This window comes from Thermobia domestica, chromosome 10 (assembly GCF_964235325.1).
Source record: "Thermobia domestica chromosome 10, izTheDome1.hap1.1, whole genome shotgun sequence".
Lineage (NCBI taxonomy): Eukaryota > Metazoa > Arthropoda > Insecta > Zygentoma > Lepismatidae > Thermobia > Thermobia domestica.
The window spans coordinates 200,078,004-200,102,401 of NC_137463.1; the positions used below are offsets into that span (position 1 = coordinate 200,078,004).

Genomic DNA, 24,398 nt, shown 5'->3' on the forward strand with positions numbered 1-24,398 from the left:
ATTGATTTCCGTTTCTCTAGTGTCCAGCGCGACCGGCCATATTGTTTCACTATCATACGTCATACGTCACATGTTACAGTCGCAAGAATACCGACATCTTTTGAAGAAGTGCCATACTACTTGTTCTAATGACACGTAATTCAATGCAACTTCGAAAACAATATGTAGATACCATCTTCTAAAATGTGTATACACTGTTTCTGATGGACTATGCATATTACTTTTATGAACAAGCGATTTCTAGTTTCCTTAAATAAGGTCATGTTTCTCGTCCAAACAGTTCATTCGGTTGAACCATTTAAGTGCAGGAGACTTGCATTCTCTCCACAACTACTTGTTGCTATAAAATTCAGTTTCACTACGTATTAGCGTCTTAATTATCACTATTTTATGTCCGTAGCGTCCTAAAGAATAATTAAAATTATCTAACATCTAAGGAAGAATAACTTTTAATACCAAAGGAACCATAGCATTTAGTCCGCAATGATACAAAGCAATGAATAAAGATAAAGTGTGATCTTTTAAGGGTCTGGGTGCACTTTTATCATCGTGTCTCAATAACCAGAGAACGAATAGAAATCGAGTAGCATATAGCACGTTCAGTGCACAAGGAAATCAAGTCCACGTTTAGTCATTTTGGACATACTCGTATTTCATCTTTAAGACAGGCTGGTGAACATTTTCATACCCAATAGTAACCGGTGGCCACCGGCCAACTAGCCACCGTTCTCCAGATATTGTCCAAAAAGGTTCTATTTCGGGAGATTAAAGGAGCTATAAGTTATCTCGGGAACCGTAAATCATAGAGAGATAATATTTTGCGACTTTTTCAATTTTGAGCCCTTCATTTTGAGCATGTGTCTTCGTAAAACAACATATCATAAAATGTTTTAACAGAACTCTTAAACAAAACATGTGGAAAAAATTTAGTACTCAAAGAAATTATAAATGGCTAGATATATTATAAGAATTGTTTACTGAGTAGGATGATAATAAAATACATAGAACAATTGGTAAAAAGCCTATAAAATAATAAGAAAAAATAATTATTTTTAAGTTCATTACGTTAAACTCAAAGATTTCATTTTCATAACGGAGCTCGCCTATGACCCCGGACTTTTGATACTGTGTGTATAATGGAATATAGATTATGTACACACAGTAGAAATATGGATTAGAATGCTAAAATAAAGAACTACCCAAGCGATTAGTCGAGAATTTAAACGATAACTTTATTGACTTTGTGTGTCTAGCGCAATATTACCATTACAACAATCTTCACATTACAGATTTACGATCATTTTGGAAGCAATCAAGAAAATATTTTTCATATTAATTTAAGGTGTAGACATTTTTCTAAAAAGGTATAAGTGGAATTATTAAATTAAATTTCAAAATGTACTTACCTGTTACACTAGCAGCTACTTCAAAACCCGCTGAATACTTTTGGTGAGGAGAATTCATGTAATTGTTCCGATCAGGCTCTACAAAATAAACGAATATATAAAATTACAAAAAAGAAACGTTAATATATGCATATGTATATACAGTGTGTTTATACATATGTGTTTATGAAGTATTTTATGAAGTGTGGAATGAAAATTTTAAGAGCTGATTCTATCAATGAAAACAATATAATAAATGTCTATCAATCCATATGTGATAATGAGTAGTTTAGAAGTCACAAACTTTCGAAATCATGGGAAAATGAACGTTTCAGTTGAATATTACTGTAAACATCTTCCGAAATTACACTTGCAATGTATTCTATCCAAAAGTGGACGTTTTATAATCGTTCAATGGCGAAGTATAAGTGAGTTCCTTGTAAGGCAGAAATAATTCCTGGTAATTCTAGAAATAAGACGTAGGCATAAATGAACAAGTATGGTACAGCCATTAACAAATAGGCTTTATTTCTGGAAATTTTGTCCGGGGGTCAAAACCAAAATCTGAGGGGATTTTTCCTCCTGGAAATATGCCTGGATAAAACACTCGTAACAAAGTTTGTGCAATGCCTGTGATACTGTCCGCCATGAACTTGGACCTTTCTGGTTGTTCACTACTCCATGGCAAAACTTTCATTTCACATGGTTTCCTTGTGATCTGTGTTATTTTTTTATTTTTATTATTTTATTTTATTTTTATTTTATTTTATTTTATTTTTTTTTTTTTGATGGCTGTGATACTAAGATATACCTCCCATAGTCCATTTACCATTCGCAGCTAATGCGTGCATGAACTTTGTCTTCCATGTGGATGGCATGTAAGATCACGCAGAGCAGATATCAAATCACCTTCCATGAGATACCGACATGTCGCAAACGAATTGTCGTGTGATAAGTGTTCAGTAGTCCCATACGTGGTCATTTGTGTACATGCTTACTTCCTATATAACAGGAATATTTTCCGTATTTTAGGAGAAACTGATGCACTGCTACTGCATGATTCTGAAACTTGTGTTTGGATAAAGTAGAAGTGTCTCTAGAACATGTTGGCAAAATTCAGCTTGAAAATTCATTCTTCGACAATTTCAGAAGCCTGTAACTCCTGTAGCCATGGAAAGTTGAAATTTGGTACAAACGTAACATGTGTGATACAAGAAACGCGAAAAAAATAGGAAACTTTACATTCTCCCCCCTTTGAGGAGAACAATTAGTGGACAAGTTCAAAATTACGCAACTCGATTTGAAGGGAACTTCTTGTAGACAAGAGAATTTGAAGTTTTCCACAAATGTAGGATATGTGATACAAAAAAGTGGAAATAAATCCGAAAACAGGAAATGTAGATACTCCTCGAAGGAAGAATATTAGGGCGCACGTCCCAAAGTTACATAATTATGTTACCTGATTAAAAACCTAAAAGGTTCTTTCCAGTAGGCATGGGTTCGCAAAAACGTAGGATTTATAATACACAGAAAGCAAACAAAATTTGATAATTGGAAATGTTTTCCACCAAGGACAAAAATTAAAGTACTGTGGAAAATTACATTTGTTACGTCACTTGATTCAAAACATATAGGGTACCTCTAGCAGCCATGGAAACTTGAAGTTTGGCACCAACGTAGTGATGCAAATAAAGGAAACATCCATCCGAAAACTGTTAATTTTTCCGTCCAAGCAGAAAAATCGGGTGGCGGGGGAAAATTACATACATTTACGTCACTTTATTCAAAACCTATAAGGTACTTCGAGTAGACATGAAAACACAAAATTTGTCGAAAATGTGAGATTGGTGACACAAATAAAGGGGGAAATCCAAAAACTGGAAATCTACATCTAAGGGGGGAAATATGGTGCAAGTGCAGAATTATATTATAGTTACGTTATTTGATTCAAAGCCTATAGGATACCGGTACTTCCTGTAGAATGGAAACTTTGAAATTTTGCACAATCGTAGGAATGGTGATACAAATGAACGGAAAATTCGAAAACTTTAAATTTTTCCCTCCAAGGATCAAAATAAGGGACAAAGGGCACTATTACATGCAGTTACTTTACTTGATTCAAAACCTATAGGCTACTTCCTATAGACACGGAAACTTGAAATTTGGCACAAATGAAGGATTTTTGGTACAAAGAGAGAACAAGAATTATGGGGCATATTGAAAATTACATCCAGTTACGTCACTTATAAAAAGGGTTCAAAACCTACAGGATACTTCTTGCAAACACGCAAATTCTAAGTCTAGCAGAAATAAAAGAGATAAGCTGCACATTATGTGAAAAAGTAAGAAAACCCCGAATTAAGCTATCCAAGGGGCAAGGTCAAAATCGCATATTACCATTAATGTGAGAAAACAATTATAAACTTATATTATCCTTTCCCTAAACATGGAAACTTTCATATGTAAGTCACTCAGAAATACTAATTCAAATACATATAGTAAGGATATTTCCTCTAACTAAAGAAATTGATATTTCTCAGAAATGTAAGTATCTAGTATAAGTAAAAGAAATATGTATAAAAATGTTGAATTTACCAGTTCATGCAGAATAAAATTGGCATATGCGCGTTAAAAGTGCATGTTTAGTCGCTAAGTTTCTGTCACTGAAAACCAATAGAAACTTATAACGTACATACTTCCTATAAAACAGAAAATCTGAATCTTGACAGGGAAAAATAAAGATTGAATATTTATCACTATCACTATTTAATACACTAACTAATGGTCTATCTGCCACTTTAGATACTAGGTAAATCATTCACAATCCCTACCAAAAACTTATATGTGAAAAACTGATCCAAGTTCTCATAAGTTTATTACATAGTTTGGTCAGGAAAAGAATAGAGGGGCCAAGTTATATTGAAATCTGAAAATCGAAAAATAAAATTTGCAACTTTAGTGCTGCTTCCATTCGTAGCGTAGTCACTAACGCTCTCGGCTGTAGTGCGAGCGGTTCTGGATTCGGTTCCTGGTGGAGACACTTGTTCGAAAAGAAATAATAGCTTTTTCAGGCCACTCATCTTAAGGAAGTTCTTTTCCTGAGTTTTCCCCGTTCACACCAGGAAAATGCCGGGATAGTGGGTAACCTACTGGTTCCAGACCTCTTCCCTTCTTCCTCTTTTCCTTTTTTCCTGGCTGCCTCCGTTAATGCAGTAGGTTTTAGATTAGATAACTATCATTATATACGAAACGCTATAAATTTGCAAGTTGTTTTGAACCAGTTCAGAGAAACTTGGGAAATATTAAAGGACTGCAAATTCGATTTAATGAAAGCTGCATGTATACATTTATTACTACATAGACAGTGTATAAAATATAAAGAAGAAATGACGCAATAGTTAATAACGGTGAATACCTTAATGCGGTATAACAATTGAAACTTTATGGAGCGTTTTAAAGTTGCAGTATATTATATTAACTAGGTGTAAGGACCCATCGTTGTCAGTTATTGATTCAGAACCTGGATGAAAGAAAGTAAGCACTAGTCTTTGACCGATCATAATTCAGAACGTGCAGGGAAAGAGAAAAAGACAAATGTCTTTATTTCATTGCCTAAATATTTATCCTTTACTCTTATGTAAAGCTTCAGAAAAAGTGTGTTGCATTGAGGCAAGAGTTCTTAGAAATAACCAGAGAAAAAACATGCACACGTTTTTACCTTCTCGAGCACGTTCCACGAGCTGAATATTAAACATCGGCTTCGTATGCAATTAGACCTAGATTTGATAAGGATATAACTGTTTAGAAACTTTGGTGGCTTTAGGTTGTTTACTTGTACGATAAAAGATTATGAGAAGACAGACAGATACACACACTCACACTTAAAGACCTATTGTTTTATTATTATTATTAACGATAACTAAATAACTAAGATAAATGTTATTGTGGGACCTGCACTTCGAAAGGTTTCTCAAACTTTAGTTTCCATGCAGAGTTCCCAGTTTGTACCTTAAAGAGTTAAAAGCGAACAGTTAAGAAAACTGGCGTTAACAGGAGAACAAACACCTTACTATGTGCCTGATTAACATTTAAACAAATCTGTAGTTAGTGTACAACAGCATTTCCGTACAAAATAGAGAGATTCAGAGAGATCTACCTACGTAGAAGGCCATTCGTACGTGATTGATTTATTGATATTTTGAGTTTAACGTCCCTTTCAGCAGCGAGACTATATGAGACGGGACCTACTGATTAACGTGAAATCCGAATCACATGAGCTCCTGCCGGGAATCAAACCCGGGTCACCCATGCCAAAGGCGCGTACGTTAATCGCTTAGCCACAGACGAGCTCGCTATTCTTAAGTGGTATGAACATTTCAGAGATTCGGATTGCATCTGTAAATGACAAAGACACTGAAACGAATTCGCAGAGACTATCGGTTTTAAGTGTGCCGTGTCACGCGAGGTGCTCATTTATAGAACACTTGTGATATATTTGAAGAAAACTTTCACAATCTACTTTTCCTACCAAGTGTTTCACAATAACATGTTTATTAGGTTTCTTAGAATACGTTTCTGAAATTGGGTCCATCGCATTGTCTTGCCCTGTAATCAGCTCATCTTTGCACACTGTCTCTCTTTTAAAGCCAATAATATTCCAGAATTTTATCTAAAATCAAAATAAATTATTTTTTAGATTAAAATCAATAAAATTTTATAGTTAAATATTTATCAGTAAATTATTTTCTCGTACATAATAATATATAATCATCTTCCCATTTCTATAAATGTTACAGAAAATATATTTCATAATTCCACTGAGAATAAAAAGGAAAGCCTATATATCAATACTGGTATTTATATTAATTTCTTTTCACTCTCGTCAGCAGAGATTTCAAAGTGAGTAATAATTCCAAATGCGGTATTGTCTTTCCAATTAACCATTATGCATTAGACTTTGACAAGAAGCAAATAAAATCAAATTAATTAATTTCTTTTTTTCTCTCTCCTTTTTCCTTTTAAAGCACCCTTTCCCTTGTGGTTGTTACCTCAATCTGTTCTAGGAAAAGAGGGACAAAACGGAATAAAAGACTCTTTCTAGAGACTCAACGTAGTTAGTTCGTACTTTTTAATTAATTTCCTAACGATAATCTAATTAGCTACACGAGCATGAGAGACGAAAGGAAGGGGGAGAAAAGAACTTCCAAATACAATCTCATCCACGAATTTCATTACGCTTTTCCTTTTACCTGATGCAAAATTTCACCCACAAATAATTTTACCCTCTGAATAAAATTTCCACTGTTAATTGTGAGGAATTAATACAGTTTCACAAATGAACAGCATCTGAAAATCAATATAAAAATGTCACTATATATTTGTCATTTTATAAAATACCATTTAACAATTCTACTATGTACACTAATCACACTAGAGATAAGTAGTTAAATAACGCTGTTAATTCAGTATTTTAATCCTTGTTGAAAGACTAACTAATCCTTTGATATACAAGGATATGTCATAAGTCTTGCAATATTTATGGTATACAACATATCTGTTTTGATTGCAGTACTATGAATCCAAGTTAACATTCAAAGTATTCGTGTTGGACTGTCTACAGCTACCTTCCTGCCAGCTGCTTGATTTCACATCGATACCACAAAGAAGCCAATCACTACTGTTTCAACATCTTGCTAGTTGATTTCAGAAAGTGCGTTCTGGACCGAAAGAGGTAGTAGTCTGGAGGGGCAAAATTAGAGCTACATGGCGAATGTAACATCAGCTCAATCCCATCAAGTTTCTGAATTTTGTGTTTCGCTCTTCTAGACGGGTGTGGTTTTACGTTATGCTGTTGCAACAGGGCATCCTTTATATTCACTGATTCAGGATATTTTTGGCGTATTAGATACATCCGCTCCAACTGTTCGGAATAAAAGCCGTCATTGACGATGCGACCGTTAGGAACCATCTCAAGCTGAATTACCTCTCATAGCTTCACCACACACAAAGCGGGAATGTATGCTCAAAACAGCCCTTTCTAATAATCGGATCCGTTAGTTGGCATTACTCAACCACTGTTTTATACATGCGGACTTCGGACTAACACTCATTTTCGTCGTATGTGGAAATTCGTTTCAGGAAATGCACATCATGCGGATTTTGCAAGATATCAGCATACATTCACTCTCTTCTGGACTGAGCTAGGATCGACTCATGTGATGCAATGCGGCAGCTCCTGGTGGTTTTCTCGAGTTCGTGAAGGTGACGCACTATAATGGATTAAGACATATCCAGTCGGTTTCACAATCGTCGTGTATTGTTGAGGGTGGCTTTTCCTTAATGGAGAACATAATGACCTCAGAATCTGATACCCTGGGTCAGCTGGGTTTTGGCTGATCATTGATATGTTTACAACTTCCTCCAAAATTTCTAGAACCAACGTGTTACTGTACTTTCATTCACTGCACCTTCCCTTTTCCCACGACAAAATTTCTGGTTGCTGACGCAGCATTATGAACTAGTTCGAACTCGTGAAATAACGGTTCACGCATCAGATGTTATTGAGCTCTTATCACAATTGCAACTACAAACTGACTGAAGATATTGGTGGAGTGATGACTTGTGTGTTATATAGTCCGCTTGCTACACTACCTCTTGGTCCAGTTTGACCTTGTACTAACTGTCGATCACGGTGTAGACACGTGCCTTCTGTTTTAGTTGTGGACATACTGTAAGACTTATGACTGATATATATAAAGTGAACTTTATATATAAAACTCTTGGCTTTTAACATGTTATTAACAAAGGTGGGAAAATTGTGACACTTCGTGCCACAGAAATTGTGTACATAATCTCTAATCTCGTTGATTGAATGAGAAGACAGTTCAAACATAAGTAATTAGTTTTCTCAAGTAAATATCGTGTTGGTTGTTTGAAGGGTAGTATAGTCTCGCTATAGCTAAAAGTTATAGAATAACTCTGTAAGAACAACTTACTCCATGTGATACAAATAATCTTAGCTAGCAAATGGATGGTTGTTAATGAGTACATGATTGTTGTGAGTATCGTTAAAGTACGTAAGCATATCAGTACCAATTAAAGTTAATCTAGAATTATCTGCTTAACACGTAAGTAAATTGCGAAAACAAGACAATAATTTGCTCAGTTTGGGAAAGAAAATACGCTAAAAATTTATTTCGGCCATACCAAATTTTCTATTATCCGATATTGATTCTGTAGTTCACACTCAAAAATCTTTTGTATAAGTAAACCATGGGGTTGATTTCACTCCCTTTTTACACTAACTTTTTATAGATTACAACATCCTATAACATACTTCTTTGGGAAGTTTAGAGGAAAGTGCATACCGTGCTTTGTGACCCAAGGATAATTTTCATACCACCACTGCTGGTCAGGTGGCTATAGCGTGCACCACTTTTGTAAGTGATCCTGAGTTCGATTTCCGGTGGGAAAGCGTAAAAACTTAATTTCACAATCATTCATTTTCATTAATCATCCGTTTCTTTATAACTGTCAGCCACCTCCTGATCCTTAACGATATTATTTTATCGTTGTTTGAGCCACACAATGAGTAAATTAAATTGACATAATACAAACTGTCATTTATTGTTCACCTTCCCTTTTTTTATAAACGTCGTGATTCTTCGAAAGTAATTTACATTATATCCTTACTTCTGTTACCATAGCAATAACTAAATATATCGTCTTGGTGATGATGACGACAACAACACATTCATTTTATTTGATACATTGATTTTATAATATATATTTTCTTTTCTTCTTCTTCTTAATCCAGCTGGCTAGTGCATATTTTACATACAAGATCAGACATTTTGCCCAAAGAATACAAGCGTACAATTAAAAATACAACATATCGTTGTATCTTTTAGCCTAAAGGACATGACAGTGGGACATTGAACTGAAATAATCGATTTAACTTCTTTGGATAATTTTCATAACAGTTATCGTAGAACACACAGAAAGATGAAGGACAGATGAATACTAAGATGAATGGTCCGATATTGAAATAACGATTGAATCGAATAGTAGGGGCTCGCCTTGCTAACAAGAACCACCTCCGATTCAAGAGGCCTGAAAGTAGAGAAAATGCAACCAAAATGGCAGTATCGATAGGCGGGTAGCATAGCTCATTCAAATCTATCACATTTTACCGGATGGTAAGAATATGTCAAAATATTTATATCTCTCAGTAAAAAACATAACGGGATAAAAGTATCCTCCAAACTCCTATAATATTCTTATCCCCAAATATTTCTCCTATCTTATAGCCTACATCTAAGGAATACCGAAACCTACTAAATAATAATTATACACGACAAAATCTTACCTGATGCATTAAAGGTTATCTCTTTTCATTATAAAGCGGGTTTTAAGGATTTCCGAATTTCCTATAACATTCATATCCAACCCGTTTCTGCTATCCTAAACGTCAGAAGTACACCAAAAAGCATTACATTTTAATGTATTACAAAATATTTCCTTCTGTATGGCAACTGATCATCTCCTGCGAGATAGCAAATTAAAGATACTTTGATTTTTTTTTTTTTAATAATGAACATTCTTTTTCAAGCTGAACACCCAAAACTACTAAACGTTAATACATGGAAAAATATGAAATAACCTTTCCTACAGCAAGCATGCGTAGATAGCAGGTTAATAGATTGCTAGTTCATGATATTTACGGAATTTGTGTAATATTCTTATCCCCATCACGTCTCAGAGACAAAACATCAGATGAACACCGAAACCTACTTAATATTAATACCTGGCAAAGCCTTTTCCTTTGCACAGCTATTCACCTCTTTCTAATAGATAGTGGGTTAACAATTTTTCTGATTTTCGTGTAATATTCTTATTTCACACCTGTTTCTCTTATACAAAACGCCAAATGAACAACAGAAACTACGAAATATTATTACTTTACAAAATCTATTTTTTGTACAACACCTAAATCCATTTCGAATATTCGTAGATAGTTTAAATATATCTACGTGAGTTAGACTATTGCACAGGTTTCAGAAATATATTCATGTTATCTACTAGAAAGTTCCAGTGCAAAATAAAATATTGTTTATTTTCTTCGCTGTCGTTTGATATAAGCGATACGGTAGAGGGTAATAATATTATAGAACTTTCAGAATAATCAGAATCCGCTATCTCTTAAAAAGAGATGATCAGTTGTTGTTTAAAAGGAAATGTATATTTCTTAATATTTGGTACTTTTCAGTATTTGTTTCGCTTTTAGTATAGAAGAAACAAGTGGAGATAAATATTATAGAAATTTCAGAATTATTATTAACCCACTATCTATTAGAAACGGCTTACAAGATGTTGTGCTAAGGGTTGGATCTGTTAGGTATTAATGTTTAATAGCTTTGCGGGTTCATCTGACGTTCCATATAGGAGAGATGTAGATACAGATGTGGAGTTACGCGGAATAGGGTATGTCCCTATTCATTTCAGCAACCACTAAAACTTTCGGCTGAACATTGTTACCTTATTTTTGCATTAGATACCCAACAAAACTATAAATAATCTCGTCATGTACCAAAAGTCATAAAGATTAGTGCAGCGGTCAAGAATAAATTAGTCTATAAACATAGTTACATTTATATACATATAGAAATGGTTGACAACATAGTATTTCATTTTATTCCGCCTCTTTCTGGTTTTATACAAATATAAATATTATAACAATCATCTATTTAAGTAAATGTGTTTTGGTTTCGTGAACAGTGAATAAAACTGTATTTTGCATTATAATTTACCCGTTTAGAGATCGCGAGTCCTGGTTTGTGTAGGTAATGTGGGTCTTAATGATCCACTTCAATTTTTGCTTTTAACTTTCTGTTTGTAATGTGAAGTTGTATCATAATATATTTTAGCAGGGTAAGAATATGCTGTCATAATTTTACCGTGGGAATAGGAATATTCTGTCATATTTTTGTCAGAGAGTAAAAATGTGTTCTGATATTTTTATGTACAGGTTATAATATGTAGAGATGAGAGTATGATCTGACAGCAAAGTCGTTAATGGCATATTGCTATGATAAAATACACTTTTTGTGTTCTTTATTTGAGACACAACTAGAGGTTGTTTACAAAAGTAATCGTAATTTCTTAAAGGGTTTTCATATTTTTTTAATAAATCAAAAAGATTTCGACGATTGGGTTCGATTTCTTTAATATACTAATGAATGCTCACAAACCTGCGTAGTTGATGCATTGGCGATAGATTTTGTTTATATTTTGAGGAAAAAAGAAAACTCGACATAAATTTCTTTGCTTGAAGACTCGGTTAACTATTTCTCCATATTTATTATCTTCTAGTGTTTACATGAAAAAGGTCACAAACAAAATGTGCTTGACTGAGTAACTGATTGTGTTTATATAATGGGGACATCAGCGTTAAAGTTATTTGTTCTCGCCACAAAAATAAAGTTTGTATTCAACATTGATACAAGTAATGCTTTTAGACTGAGGAGAAAGTTCGTGTTTCATTGACTTTAGCAAATGTTTACCTAACGCACGAACTGAATCTATACGAGTGATACTACTTCCTAGTAGTCGACAATTGTTGTGGATGTAGTTTATTAATCAAAACAAGTAAACAAACAAGGAGAAAATTAATCAACTACAGAACACTTTACTTGATGTATGAAGCACATGGAATCAAAGAGTTCATAACAATTCCTCACTATTCCACTTGTGCGACCTTGCACATTTGATTAAACATTGTAAGGAAGAGAACACAGACTATTTACTCTGCGGAGACATAAACCACGAAAAAACCAATTGTAACAACTAAGGTCAAATGAAGATTTACATCTCTTGTAAAAGGAGAGTAATTTAACGTGAAGCAAATAATGAAAAAGAATGTGCCACATATAAGCTGTTATAGGAAAGATCAATTGCAAATAAATAAATAAACAAATACATACTCACAACGTTTTTATAAACCGATGAAAGAAAACCAGAACTCATAAAAGAAAACCAATGAACCTATAAAATCTGATGGAAGCAAAGTAACACTATCGGATAAAAGGATAACAGAAATTAAGAAAAAATAGCAATATAATTTAAACTGCGTTATCGTATAGTAATAATGACAAGAGTCTAATTATAGAAAATAAAATATAGTAAACAAATACAATACTGAACAGTAATATAGATAATAGTATAATAATGGAACAGGGAAAATATAGATTTAGAAGGAAGGAACATATACAGGGTGCCTCAAAAGTTCCCTGATAGAGGGTAACTCTGTTAATTTCAGAGTTTCAACAAAATGTAAGGGGAGATCGTCTCCAAACATGATGTTTTGAATCTAAAATGAAAGAATGTTTTAAATTGAACTAACCGTTTGGGCTTTGTATACTTTTTATGAACACAATGTTACATGAAAATGTAACATTGTAATTTACCGGCAGGTGGATACATTTTATAAGAGTATGGTGAATGGGGCATGTTTGAAATGGGGACTGGTCATCGACACGTAGCGTAAAAGACTAATTTCATTCCCTTATGTTGTGGGTTAAGATAAATGGCAACGTTGCGTTTTCATTTAAGATTGGGGGCATAAAGAGTGTACAGCCCAAACGACTCGTCAAACTAAAAAAAAAATCCTTCACTTTAGATTGAAAACATCATATTTGGAGATGGTTTTCCCTCTGACATTTTATTGTAACTCTGGTAATAACAGAATTACTCTATATCAGGGGGCTTGTGAGACATCCTGTGCGGAGTGCATCTTAAAAAAAAAAAAAAAAAAAAAAAAAACAGTGTTACAAATTCTTTCGATGCAAGTTGCGAAAGAAGTAACTAAAACACAATAAATTTGACAAACACAATAGAAAATATAACAATAACAGATGACAATAAAATTTTAGAAGTATATTACTCAACAAAGAATTTTTGTGCATGTAAATGAGACAAAACCAAATACATGGAATATTTAAAACAATACGAAGTTATTTCAGAAATACACAAATTAGCAATGAAAAAATACGAAATTGCAGTTAACAGATGAGATATTTATAAGGAAGCGATACCAATAATTTAATACGTAGAGAAAGAAAGTTTTGAGAACAATAACACAATATAGTCTAAACGAGATTTACAGTTCCTAATAACAAAAAAAAAAAGCGAAAGAACGCGTCAAAGAAAAGGAAGAAAAGAACAAATTGAGAAAGAACGGAAAAGACTAAACATTAATGATTGCATTAGTGCCAGGACAAAACAAAGAAAATACTGAGAAAGTATATGAAAATATCTATATATATAAAAGAGAACGCACAAATCCTTTGTGAACTCATCACGCTAATACGGCTGAACCAATTTCTTTCATTTTTGGGGGGTTATTAGGATTTGGACCCTAGATGGTTTTTATCATATCACTTTAATTTTTAATTACCAGTGTCTTGAGATAATTGACCATTCAAGTGTTCATACGTACAAATCCTTTGTTATTAGTTCATCATAGGTAAAAATAAACGTATTTATATGCAACCCGCATGACCATGTGACTCGGCGGGTTAACATAAATGACAGGCGCTATAATTTTAACATTTACTGCAATTTGAAAGCGAAAAAGTAAAAATTATCTAAGTAACAAAGTTTATTGCGTTCCGGGGTGACCGCAGCGAAGCGGGGTGAACGCTGCTAGTAGAGACATAAATGATATAGGTCAACTCGAGGAACCTACGATAGTGACTATTGTACTTATGATACTTATCGGGGAACTTTACGGAATTAGAAAAGACAAAAACATTTCCTTTAATTAAAGATGTTAATGAAATTGAATGCGAACTTAATGAAATATAATCGAATCTACATAAATGGAATTAGCTGTCGAAAAGGTATATGAAAGAAGAGGAAAAATATTAGATTTAACTAAAGTATACAAAGAGTTTGTGGAACAATAGACGAATAGTATATAATTACAAAATATGAAAACAAGTTTATTTAATACGAATAATTCAATTAAGTCATGGGGAAATTAAACATATAGCACAGGTAGAGAATATAGACTTGTCGTATTCTCGTATAAGAACCTATTCGAAAAATTATGGGTTTAAAACATGGTAAATGAAGGTATATATATTGAGAAAATAAAAGAATATCATATATAAATAAGCGGAATAAACCAACGTTGGTCATCATTAGAAGACATCAAAACCTAAAAATATTAGACAAAGTTTTGATGGCCTTTCTATTCAACTAGCTGAAGAAAATTAAAACAAATAATACTATGTATGAAATAATGAAACGTTGCTGTACAGAACGAAAAAAATATAATACAATACTGGATCAAAGCATAGTAACTAAAAACATAAAAATACCCATAGGATTCGATTTATATACCTACAGTGTGACATATAGGTTTACAACCTTGTTTAGAGCCAATAGAAAACATTAATAAAACAATTGGAATAGTCAGATACGCTGACAATATTGTAATAGTAATAAATGGATAATCAAGATGGAAAATTGAAGATAAGGTAAAAAGTTCTTAGAAAAATTAAATAAGTGGTGTATCAAAAAGTAAGCTAAAATTGACAGATACAACTAAAATATTATATATGATATTTGGTAGAAAATTAAATGCAAACTAATTCTTAAAATGAATAACATGAACACTGAGAAAGCAGAGATCTTTAAATATTTAGGATTATGGTTGGATGAATATCTAAACTACCGAAAACATAATAGAGGTAACAGAAAAAGGAAGAAAGTCAGGAAATGAACTGTTAACCTTAACTTTAAAAGGTTATAAATTACCTAATATAATTATATAAAACTATACAACAAAGCAGTATAATGCCAATAATGATTTCTGTTCCAGAGTATGGGTACACAGATATTTCACAAAGACAGTGCTTAGAAAAATGAAATGAAATCTTTAAGTTTTACGTCCCATGATTATGCCGGTTAGGTTAAAGAAGACGATGATAATGAGAAATGAACGGAATGGTGGAATGAAGAAACTGGAAAGAAACGGAAGAACCCCTAAAAAAAACCACGAGCACGGTGTTTGTCCGCCACAAGTCCACACGGCGCGAGCTGGGAACGGAACAGGGACCCCAAGCACCGGAGGTGAACGCTCTACCATTGAGCCACCGCACCCCCTAGACAGTGATTAGAGTTCAGATAAACATGCTAATAAGGAATATTAAATTATCAGAACAATTCTAAACCGAAACTTAGATATTCTAATATTAGAAAAGCCTGCACATCTATTAGTTTTGAGCACCTCAATAAGACCATGGATAAAATTTAAGAAAATCAATAAAATTCTAGAAATCATAGGAAAAATACCAAAATGTGAGGGATAATCTTATAAATTGATAGAAGATGTATAGAATAAGAAATTGATAAATGTAGAAAGGAGTCTAAACTGAAAAAATATATGCCCACATTATATATTAGAAAGAAAAATAGGTACCTTACAGCGATATCGATATATCCCTATTATAATTAATCTGTACCTATATTATCAACATTGATCAGAGGCGCAATAATTAAGCATATAGCTTAGATATAATTAAAAGAAAGAATGCTGTTATTGACAGGACATGTTGTCATGAGTAAGATTATTAGTTGCTATGGGAAAAGCTCATTACTGAGTTTTACACACGAAATTAGAGGGTACGTATACGAAAGATATGGTTGCTGTTGATATTTAATGTACGTATAAAACAAAAGAATAAATCGACGATTTCTGGACGCAATTCATGTTTATGGTTAGTAATTAGTAGCTGATATGTTTATTATAATAACATGATAATTTAAAGATACGTAAAACGAATCAGGGCTAAAGCGAAGTGTTTATATATATTTCGTTTTATCTGGTGCCGAAGACACGGGACTATACTATACTATTTAGTTCCGAAGAATAGTAAGAACTGAGTTTATGTGCATACGTATATATACCTTTTTATGAGTTTCACTATTTTGAGAAGTGGGAAGAGAATACAAAGAATTGCTAATATGCAGGATTCCGAGATTGAAGAAGTACCCAGTATTTCAAATCAAACCATACCTGGAAATGCCGTAACTCTGTCTGAACATTCTTATTCTAAACTTATTGATATGTTTAGTCAACTACTAGACCAGAAATTTGATCAACAACAAAAATTATACGATAAAAAGCTAGATGAAAAGCTAGATGAAAAGCTAGAACAGAAATTTGACCAACAACAAAAAAGGCTAGAACAGATACTAACGCAGCAAAAATCTCTTGCAGATAAAGTACAAGGTGTACAAGAAAATTTCGATCGGCTACAACATAATTTGAAAGAGGATTTGCACGTATTGATTAAAAGGGTGAACGGTACTGATGCGAATAAGAAAGTAGAACCGGAAGAAGGTCAGAAGAAAGTCGATGGACGAAATGAAAATATTGAAGAACAGGATGGAAATGAAACAATTGAACCTGTGACGAACGGTGATGCGGGAGATGTTACAATTGAAGAAAAACCGTCATCTCCGGCCAAGGAAACCTCTACTACCACTACAGGCGTATTCAAAATTGAAGTGAAAGGTCTACCGAGATTATACCGGTTAGAGAAATTGAAGAAATTGTTGACAGACGATTTGAAGTTGGGAAGCCATATTATTAAGTCGCCGAAGAGAGCGAGTTCTTGGATTTATTTGATCTTTAAAACTGAAGAAGACCAACAGATGGCAGTGAAGACCTTGAATGGATACAGTTGGAAGAAGCGAGTTCTTTCAGCCGAAGTTGCCGAAGCTGATCATCGTAAACGAAAATTGGAAAACTCTGTTGATAAGGATTCTAAAAAGGCGAAAGTTGAGCTACCTGTAGGAGATAGAATAAAACAGGCAACAATACCTTTGTGGGATGTTACTTATGGAGAACAGTTGAAGAAGAATAATGAAGAAATAAAATCTTCACTCACGCGACTGATGGATTTGTTGCCGAGAAGGAATTTGGATTTAGCAGATTGGACAGAAGAAAGAAAAGAGAAGAGTGAAGGACTTGCAGACTTTCTGAAGCATTCGCCTATAAGAAAAATTACGCATGATTTGAAAGATTATTTCCAAAACAGAGAAGGTAACTGTTTGAATGTGACATCGTTCTATTTCCTGATCTCCACTGAAAAGGAAGAAGGTGAGAAACCTCCACCACTGCAGCTGTTGTTCGGGAAAGAATATGTGAAAGAAACTGTATGTGACGTGAATTTCCGAGTACCTACAGATTATTATTTTCAAGTGAATGCTTTGATAGCCGAGCAGCTTTATACTTCCATCACGAAAGTGGTTGAAGTTGACGAAGAAACTTCCTTCATAGATGTGTGTTGTGCCACTGGAGGAATCGGATTTATTCTTGCTAAGAAATGTGCTCAAATTCTTGGCATAGATACGTTGAATCAGACAATTGAAGATGGCTATATTCTCGTTTGTGACTCCTTGTTTAGTTTGATTGGATCTTTTGGACATGTAACTTAGATTTGAGTTACGGAGTTTGAGAAGGTTGTATTTAAGTAATTTTACTTTAAATAACGTTTGTTCGAATAATAACATTTTGTTCAGAAGGGGAAAACAAAATATTTTTATGCCGATATATTATGTATATTTTGTTTTATGTTATTTAATCTTGTTGAGTTCATGTTTATGATCGCGGTTGCTGAATTTATGTTAGCATATGTCTTAATATTATGTGCCTTATTAAGTCTTTCTCTTATGATATACCTATTGTTTTGTTCATCTTTATTTCATCTTATGTGTTTAAAAAGAGATTCGATTGTATTAACTTGAAATCCATGACAGTGAACTTAAATTGAAGCTTTTAAACGTAATTATTGCCTTCTGATCTTGTTGTTGTTTTGATAAGATGACGATCTTAATTATAAATAATGTTGTTTGTATATGGATGTTATCGCTCAATGTAAAAGAGGAACAATCAACTAGTAACTCTGCGTAAGTCATCAATTACTTATAATTTTGAATAGACCCATAAATGATATTTATAGTGAATCGACGTTTTATGATACGTAATTAGTAATAAAAGAAAAAATATTGTTATAAATGAATTGATATATATATATGGAGAAAGAAGAGAAAAGAAAAATATTTATATTGATGTAATAATAATAATTAATACGAGGATTGATGTAATAATAATTAGTACGAGGGCTATTCAAAAAGAGAATGTTTTGAAAATATCCAGGGTTCTTTCCTTCTCTGTAATACTGTTACGGAATTCCCGTTCTGGGCGACATTTACAGCGATATCGATATATCCCTATTATAATTAATCTGTACCTATATTATCAACATTGATCAGAGGCGCAATAATTAAGCATATAGCTTAGATATAATTAAAAGAAAGAATGCTGTTATTGACAGGACATGTTGTCATGAGTAAGATTATTAGTTGCTATGGGAAAAGCTCATTACTGAGTTTTACACACGAAATTAGAGGGTACGTATACGAAAGATATGGTTGCTGTTGATATTTAATGTACGTATAAAACAAAAGAATAAATCGACGATTTCTGGACGCAATTCATGTTTATGGTTAGTAATTAGTAGCTGATATGTTTATTATAATAACATGATAATTTAAAGATACGTAAAACGAATCAGGGCTAAAGCGAAGTGTTTATATATATTTCGTTTTAACCTGGAATTTTTATCAGAACACGGACCATTTAAAATACATTTGAAAGGATTAGGATTTTAGATTTCTGGGTTTTCAGCATCTAAGGCCATTTAGCCCTTCGTGTTTTTGAGGGATGACGTTCCTCGGCGAGCACACAATCCGGGGAAAGGTAAGAAGAAAGGATTGGGGAAGGAAGGAAGCGGCTTGGGACCTATAAGTTAGATACCACCCCAGCATTTGCCTGGTGTGAATAAGGAAAACCCAGGAAAACCTCATTCAGGGTGGCTGGACTGAAAAAGCGTTTTACACTTTTTCGACCGAGTGCCCCCACCGGGAATCAAACCCGAAACCGCACATTTGAAAGGAGTAAATATACAAAATAATGATATATGTGCCTCTTGGAGAGCCCAAGACCCAAAACATATGATATGAAGATGGGATAATTTTATTTTAAAAAAAAAATAAAATTAGAAAAAAATAACCTACGAGAGAAGAGCACGAATAACATACTTTTTGGCAGACCAACTTTCCACAGATTTGGAAAAGTAGTAAAGAAGGTATCCAAATAGTATGAGAGGACAGAAAAAAAACTTATAGTACAACTTTAATTGCCTACATACAAGTAAATCAATATAATACAAGGAATTCCAGAAGCAATCAGTGATAGTTCTGAAGTTAATCAAGAGTTATTAGCAAAGTAATATGGATTTGGTTAGTATAAGTGCGTTTAGTGATATATTATTCCTGATATTAGTAAAACAGGTGTTGTGTGTTTTAATCAATGGTGTTCAGTGAGCAGTGAAAGATGTAAATGATCAGAAGGTGAAAAACCAAAGAGACATTAAAAATCGTTCATAATTGTAATGATTTAGAAATAGATAAAATAAATGGTAATATCTGCAAATCAAACCAGGCGAAAAACCAAAGTGTAAGAGTGAAGTGAATAAGTTATGATTGTAAAGTAAGCAGTGAACAATTATTTTGAAGTCAATAAGTAAAAGAAGACAGGAAGCAACAGGTGAAAATGTAAATAATAATGATAGATGAGAAATCAAAGTTAGTTAAGAAAGCACCAAAGGAAATCACGAAAAAAATCAAAAAGGAGAGAAGCACAGTTACTGAGGGAAACCAACTATAGAACAGAGGATATATAAGAGGAAGAAGAAGAAATCAAGAAAAGAAGAGACTAAATAATTAAGTAAAAAGTAAGACAATGACAAATAACAAAGGTAAGGCCTAGACAGACTTAAAGCAAAGACGACAAAACATTATAATTTATAGCCCTTTGTTCTTTTATTTTGTTGTTTTTATGAGGTAGAAAGGGTTGTAATAAAAAAATCAAGAAACAAGTAAACAAAAATGAATAATATGAAAAATCTGAGATTAAGAGCTTGTTTAAAAATTTAAGGTAGCTTGCTTTAAAAAAAGTGCCTCGCCTATAGTTAAATAGGAATAAAATGAACAAGAGAGAGGATAAAAGCCTAAAAAGCAAAGAGAAAGGAGAAAGAGTGAGAGGAATAGTGCCTGCTCTATAATAAGTCCATAATTTACATGCAACAGCAGGGGGAAGTGGAGGCCTAAGAAAATAAAGAAAAAGATGGCACAGCGTTTCCCGAAATTCCGCTTTTAACCAGAAAAGAGTGGCAATTTATAGTTTTTTTATTATATAAAAATGATTTCGAAATTGTCAGTCTTATTATCAGGGAGAAAAGAGGATGAACCATTTGGAATGAATTTTTAAATACAGTTGACACTTGGACGGACATATCATTTCACTTTGATCGAAATGTGTACAGTAAGAGGCAAAGGGATTTAAATATTTGTTAAATAATAGAAATTTCATAAAGGTATTCTTGCGTGCAAAGAACATGATCACAAGCTGAGGTAAGAGATGCAATGCTGTAGGTCGAGCAAATTTAGGTCTGGGAGCGAAGTCTGCAACCAACCGAAGGCTGGTCATTTATATAAAATCCACAAGTTTTTTTCCTTCACTATATGCCAAGCACTATAAAGTTCGGTAACTAATGTAAGCAAGATGAACTTAATATGTAAACTATAGACAGTTATTACTGTTTACCTCTAGTACAGTGCAATGTTTAACAAACTTTATTGCCAACCCACTGAAGCTAATTACTACTAACTTGCAAAACCATACTTAGATTTTAGCATTAATATTTGTGTAACGGCAAGTCTTGGATAGCCTACTAAAAACAAATTGTATATACACAAGTAGAACTTTTAATTAATACCAACTTTAACCAATACCACATAGCGAGTCGATTGCTTTGGTGGGAACAAGTGTACTTAACATTTAATCTCAAAAATTAACATTCAACAGGTTTATTGTATCTACGTCTATTTCTGTTCTTTTCTGGAGTATATTTGACTAAGTTCAACCGCCGAATTCGATGAGCAAAAATTTATAATATTTTATAAGCTTCGTAAACAAATTACGACCTGTCGATATGTCACGTTTGGTTAAATGGAAGACTTGTGTACATCACGTATAATATATTTTGTTCTTGTGATTGATTTTGTTTTAGAACAAACAAATGAGGGAAGAAAACTAACAAGCACCCAGTAATTAAGAGTTATCAATGATTCGGAGTATATTGTGACACACAACAGCTCATTTCTTTTAGTTGGACTATATTTCATTTATGCAAGTAAAGGTAAAATAAAGGAAATTTTCTTGGAAGTATTATATTAGATAGACATATTTACGACTACCATAGTGTTATGTGGTCCTCCATTTAGCTGATACGTGTAAATCACCAAAATATGAATGAAATATGTTACACACTTCTGTTCTCTGTTGCTTCTTCAATTCTCTATTGAAACGTTTTGATGGTAGAGAAATCGGACACGGGGTTTTGTGACTTGTATGTGGTAATATAAGCAATCTCTTCATGCATATTGCCAGAAGGTACAGGAAAATATAGAATAACGATGAACATAAAATACCATTTATTTTTCAGAGCTAAAAAGCAGTGCGTCAGAATATTTCAACATTAGGACCGAAGTAAAATCTCGAAAAGAAAAAGTATATTATTGTACGTAAATCTATTTAAGAAAATATGGTATTGTCTCCGGTATTTAACCGTTTGAGAACTCAACCGACTTGGAATACCAAGGAGAATGTTAAGCAAATTTTCCCCCGGAATACGAAAATAGTTTTGTAATTCTAATGCCGGCATGTTTTGTGTGTGTTTATGCGAACCATGAGCTCCGGTATCACAAACATTCATAAACATCCACATTTTTGAGTCCCTTTTGAACAGTAATAAAGGAATTGAAACAGATGTGGCATGTACATCTACAGTGCCTTAATGTCGAACACTGCGATCCTGATATGAGGTTCTTTCAATAAATTAGAACAAAGTTACAAAGAAGAATTGAAAGCCTGGCTTTTTTCGAAAGGCTTTATTTCGAAATATCGCTTTAATAATCATAACATCTAAACACGTAGCTGGTTTTCAGAAGAGATGAAGATCATAATACCGTATACAGCAATTTGGTATCTCAAACCACCCCGGTGATCTAAAAAATTGAGGTAATATGACATATTTTTACAAACTTCTTTAAATGATTATTACCCCTTTATTCTTTTGACATTACAGCAACAATTGATTACGACTTTGGTAGTCATAATTACAAAACGTTCTCACAATTACATTGTTTTAAGCAGTATTACAAACTTTAACAATGTTTATTAATTCGCCGGAACTGTTTCAGATATCCAGTTGGAGTATAGACTATTATAATCTTTACATCTATTGCAAACCATCCACGTGACTAGATATAGTACTTCTCTACACATTTTTTGAAAATTTTTTTTTTGAAAGAAAAGATACATTTTCAATTCCTTGTAACTTACTTCCTATGTATTCAAAATATCTCGTATCACAATCATTGCCATGTCCATTGTTCTGTCCGTTTCACTGGCATTATTACTGTTGTACAGGCCTCCAAATGTTTGTGAATAATCAGTTAAAGTTTATCTGTTTTCGTTTAATATGTAAATTTGAAGTTTGTAATAACCTGGCGTAGTGCCATTAAAAAAATACTACTTTAAGTTGGATTAGCAACAAAGTTAATTTGGTGGGTTTAAATATATTTCTATGGTACAAAATCTCAGCATTTTCTATGTATTTCACAAATACTACACAAAAATTGCTTGTTTGGTAAAACGTTGACATTCTTTAAGCGTGTTTCTTTTGAGATATTTCAGATTAAATATAGCCGATATTCGAGAAATTGCATTTTTTAGCACCCAAAAGGAAAAACGAATGCTGCTCTCAGTATAAAACTCTTTTAAGAAATAACATATGACAAAATTCGTATCTAGAAAGAGAACATAATTCTGAGACGAATATTCGTACCCAAGACGACCGGGAATGCGGAATGATAGAAATTTCATAATGAAAACTTCATATATACAATCGGAAATCGACCATTAGGAAGACCTAAGAGCAGTTGAAAGGATAATAGTAAGACGGATCTTCCAGAAATAGAAATACAAAGTATAAACTGGACCCAGTTGGCTAAGGAGAGAAGTCAAAGGAAAGCTTTTGTGAATGCGGTATTGAATCTCCGGTTTCCATAAGCCATAAAGTTCGTTAGTTAGTGTCGTATAGAACAAAAAGAGTGAGTCTGTTTTCTTTCTCTGAAAATTTATTTTTCAAAAATGACAATTTACATTTCTCCAAACTTCGAATTTCAATTATTTTTCAGCGATATTTGTGGTATAGTAGGTTTAAATTTCGACCGAACATATATTGTACATTTATTTTTGTTTCAACTAGTTTTTGATTGAAATCAATATCTTTAAAAAATAATTAAATTATAGTGTTTACCGCAAAACTTTGTAACGTGGAAAATAGTCTTAGGTACCTATACAAAATGGCTACCCCAAGAAATGAATATATAGAAAATATGAATGAATGTTTGTTTTAAATCGCTAAATATAGTACAAATTTGTGTACAAAAAAATAAAAATTAATAGCTATAATTTATTAGAAACCTTTAGTCTGGAGTTGGTTGATCTGAACTGCATTGACTCTACTGTCTTAAAATGAAACTCGATTAAAATGAAAATAGCCGCTTCATAGCCCCTAAATTGTAAAGCCTCTTTCGAATGGTTAAAACGGCTTAGAATTTAATAATTCACTGCCCTCAAGCTGCTCCAGTAATACAATCAGTTAAACGAAATACTGTATATTGAATAAAGCATAGCAGATAATCACACACACACACACAAAACTTTTGTACAGTATGTGTATTGATGGAAGAGAAACACATAAATGAAAAAGTACGATTAAGTTACAATATTGAATGAAAAACAGTACT

At 33.1% G+C, this 24,398-nt stretch overlaps 1 protein-coding gene across 1 annotated transcript in view; it reads right to left on the reverse strand.

Annotated features, from left to right (window-relative positions):
• LOC145662927 (suppressor of lurcher protein 1-like) overlaps nucleotides 1–24,398 on the reverse strand; it is a 2,696,516-nt gene that overhangs the window by 686,664 nt on the left and 1,985,454 nt on the right. The window contains exon 9 of the mRNA XM_081728947.1: nucleotides 1,407–1,484. Within this exon, the coding sequence (XP_081585073.1) occupies nucleotides 1,407–1,484 (78 nt within the window). The remainder of the gene's footprint in view (nucleotides 1–1,406; nucleotides 1,485–24,398) is intronic.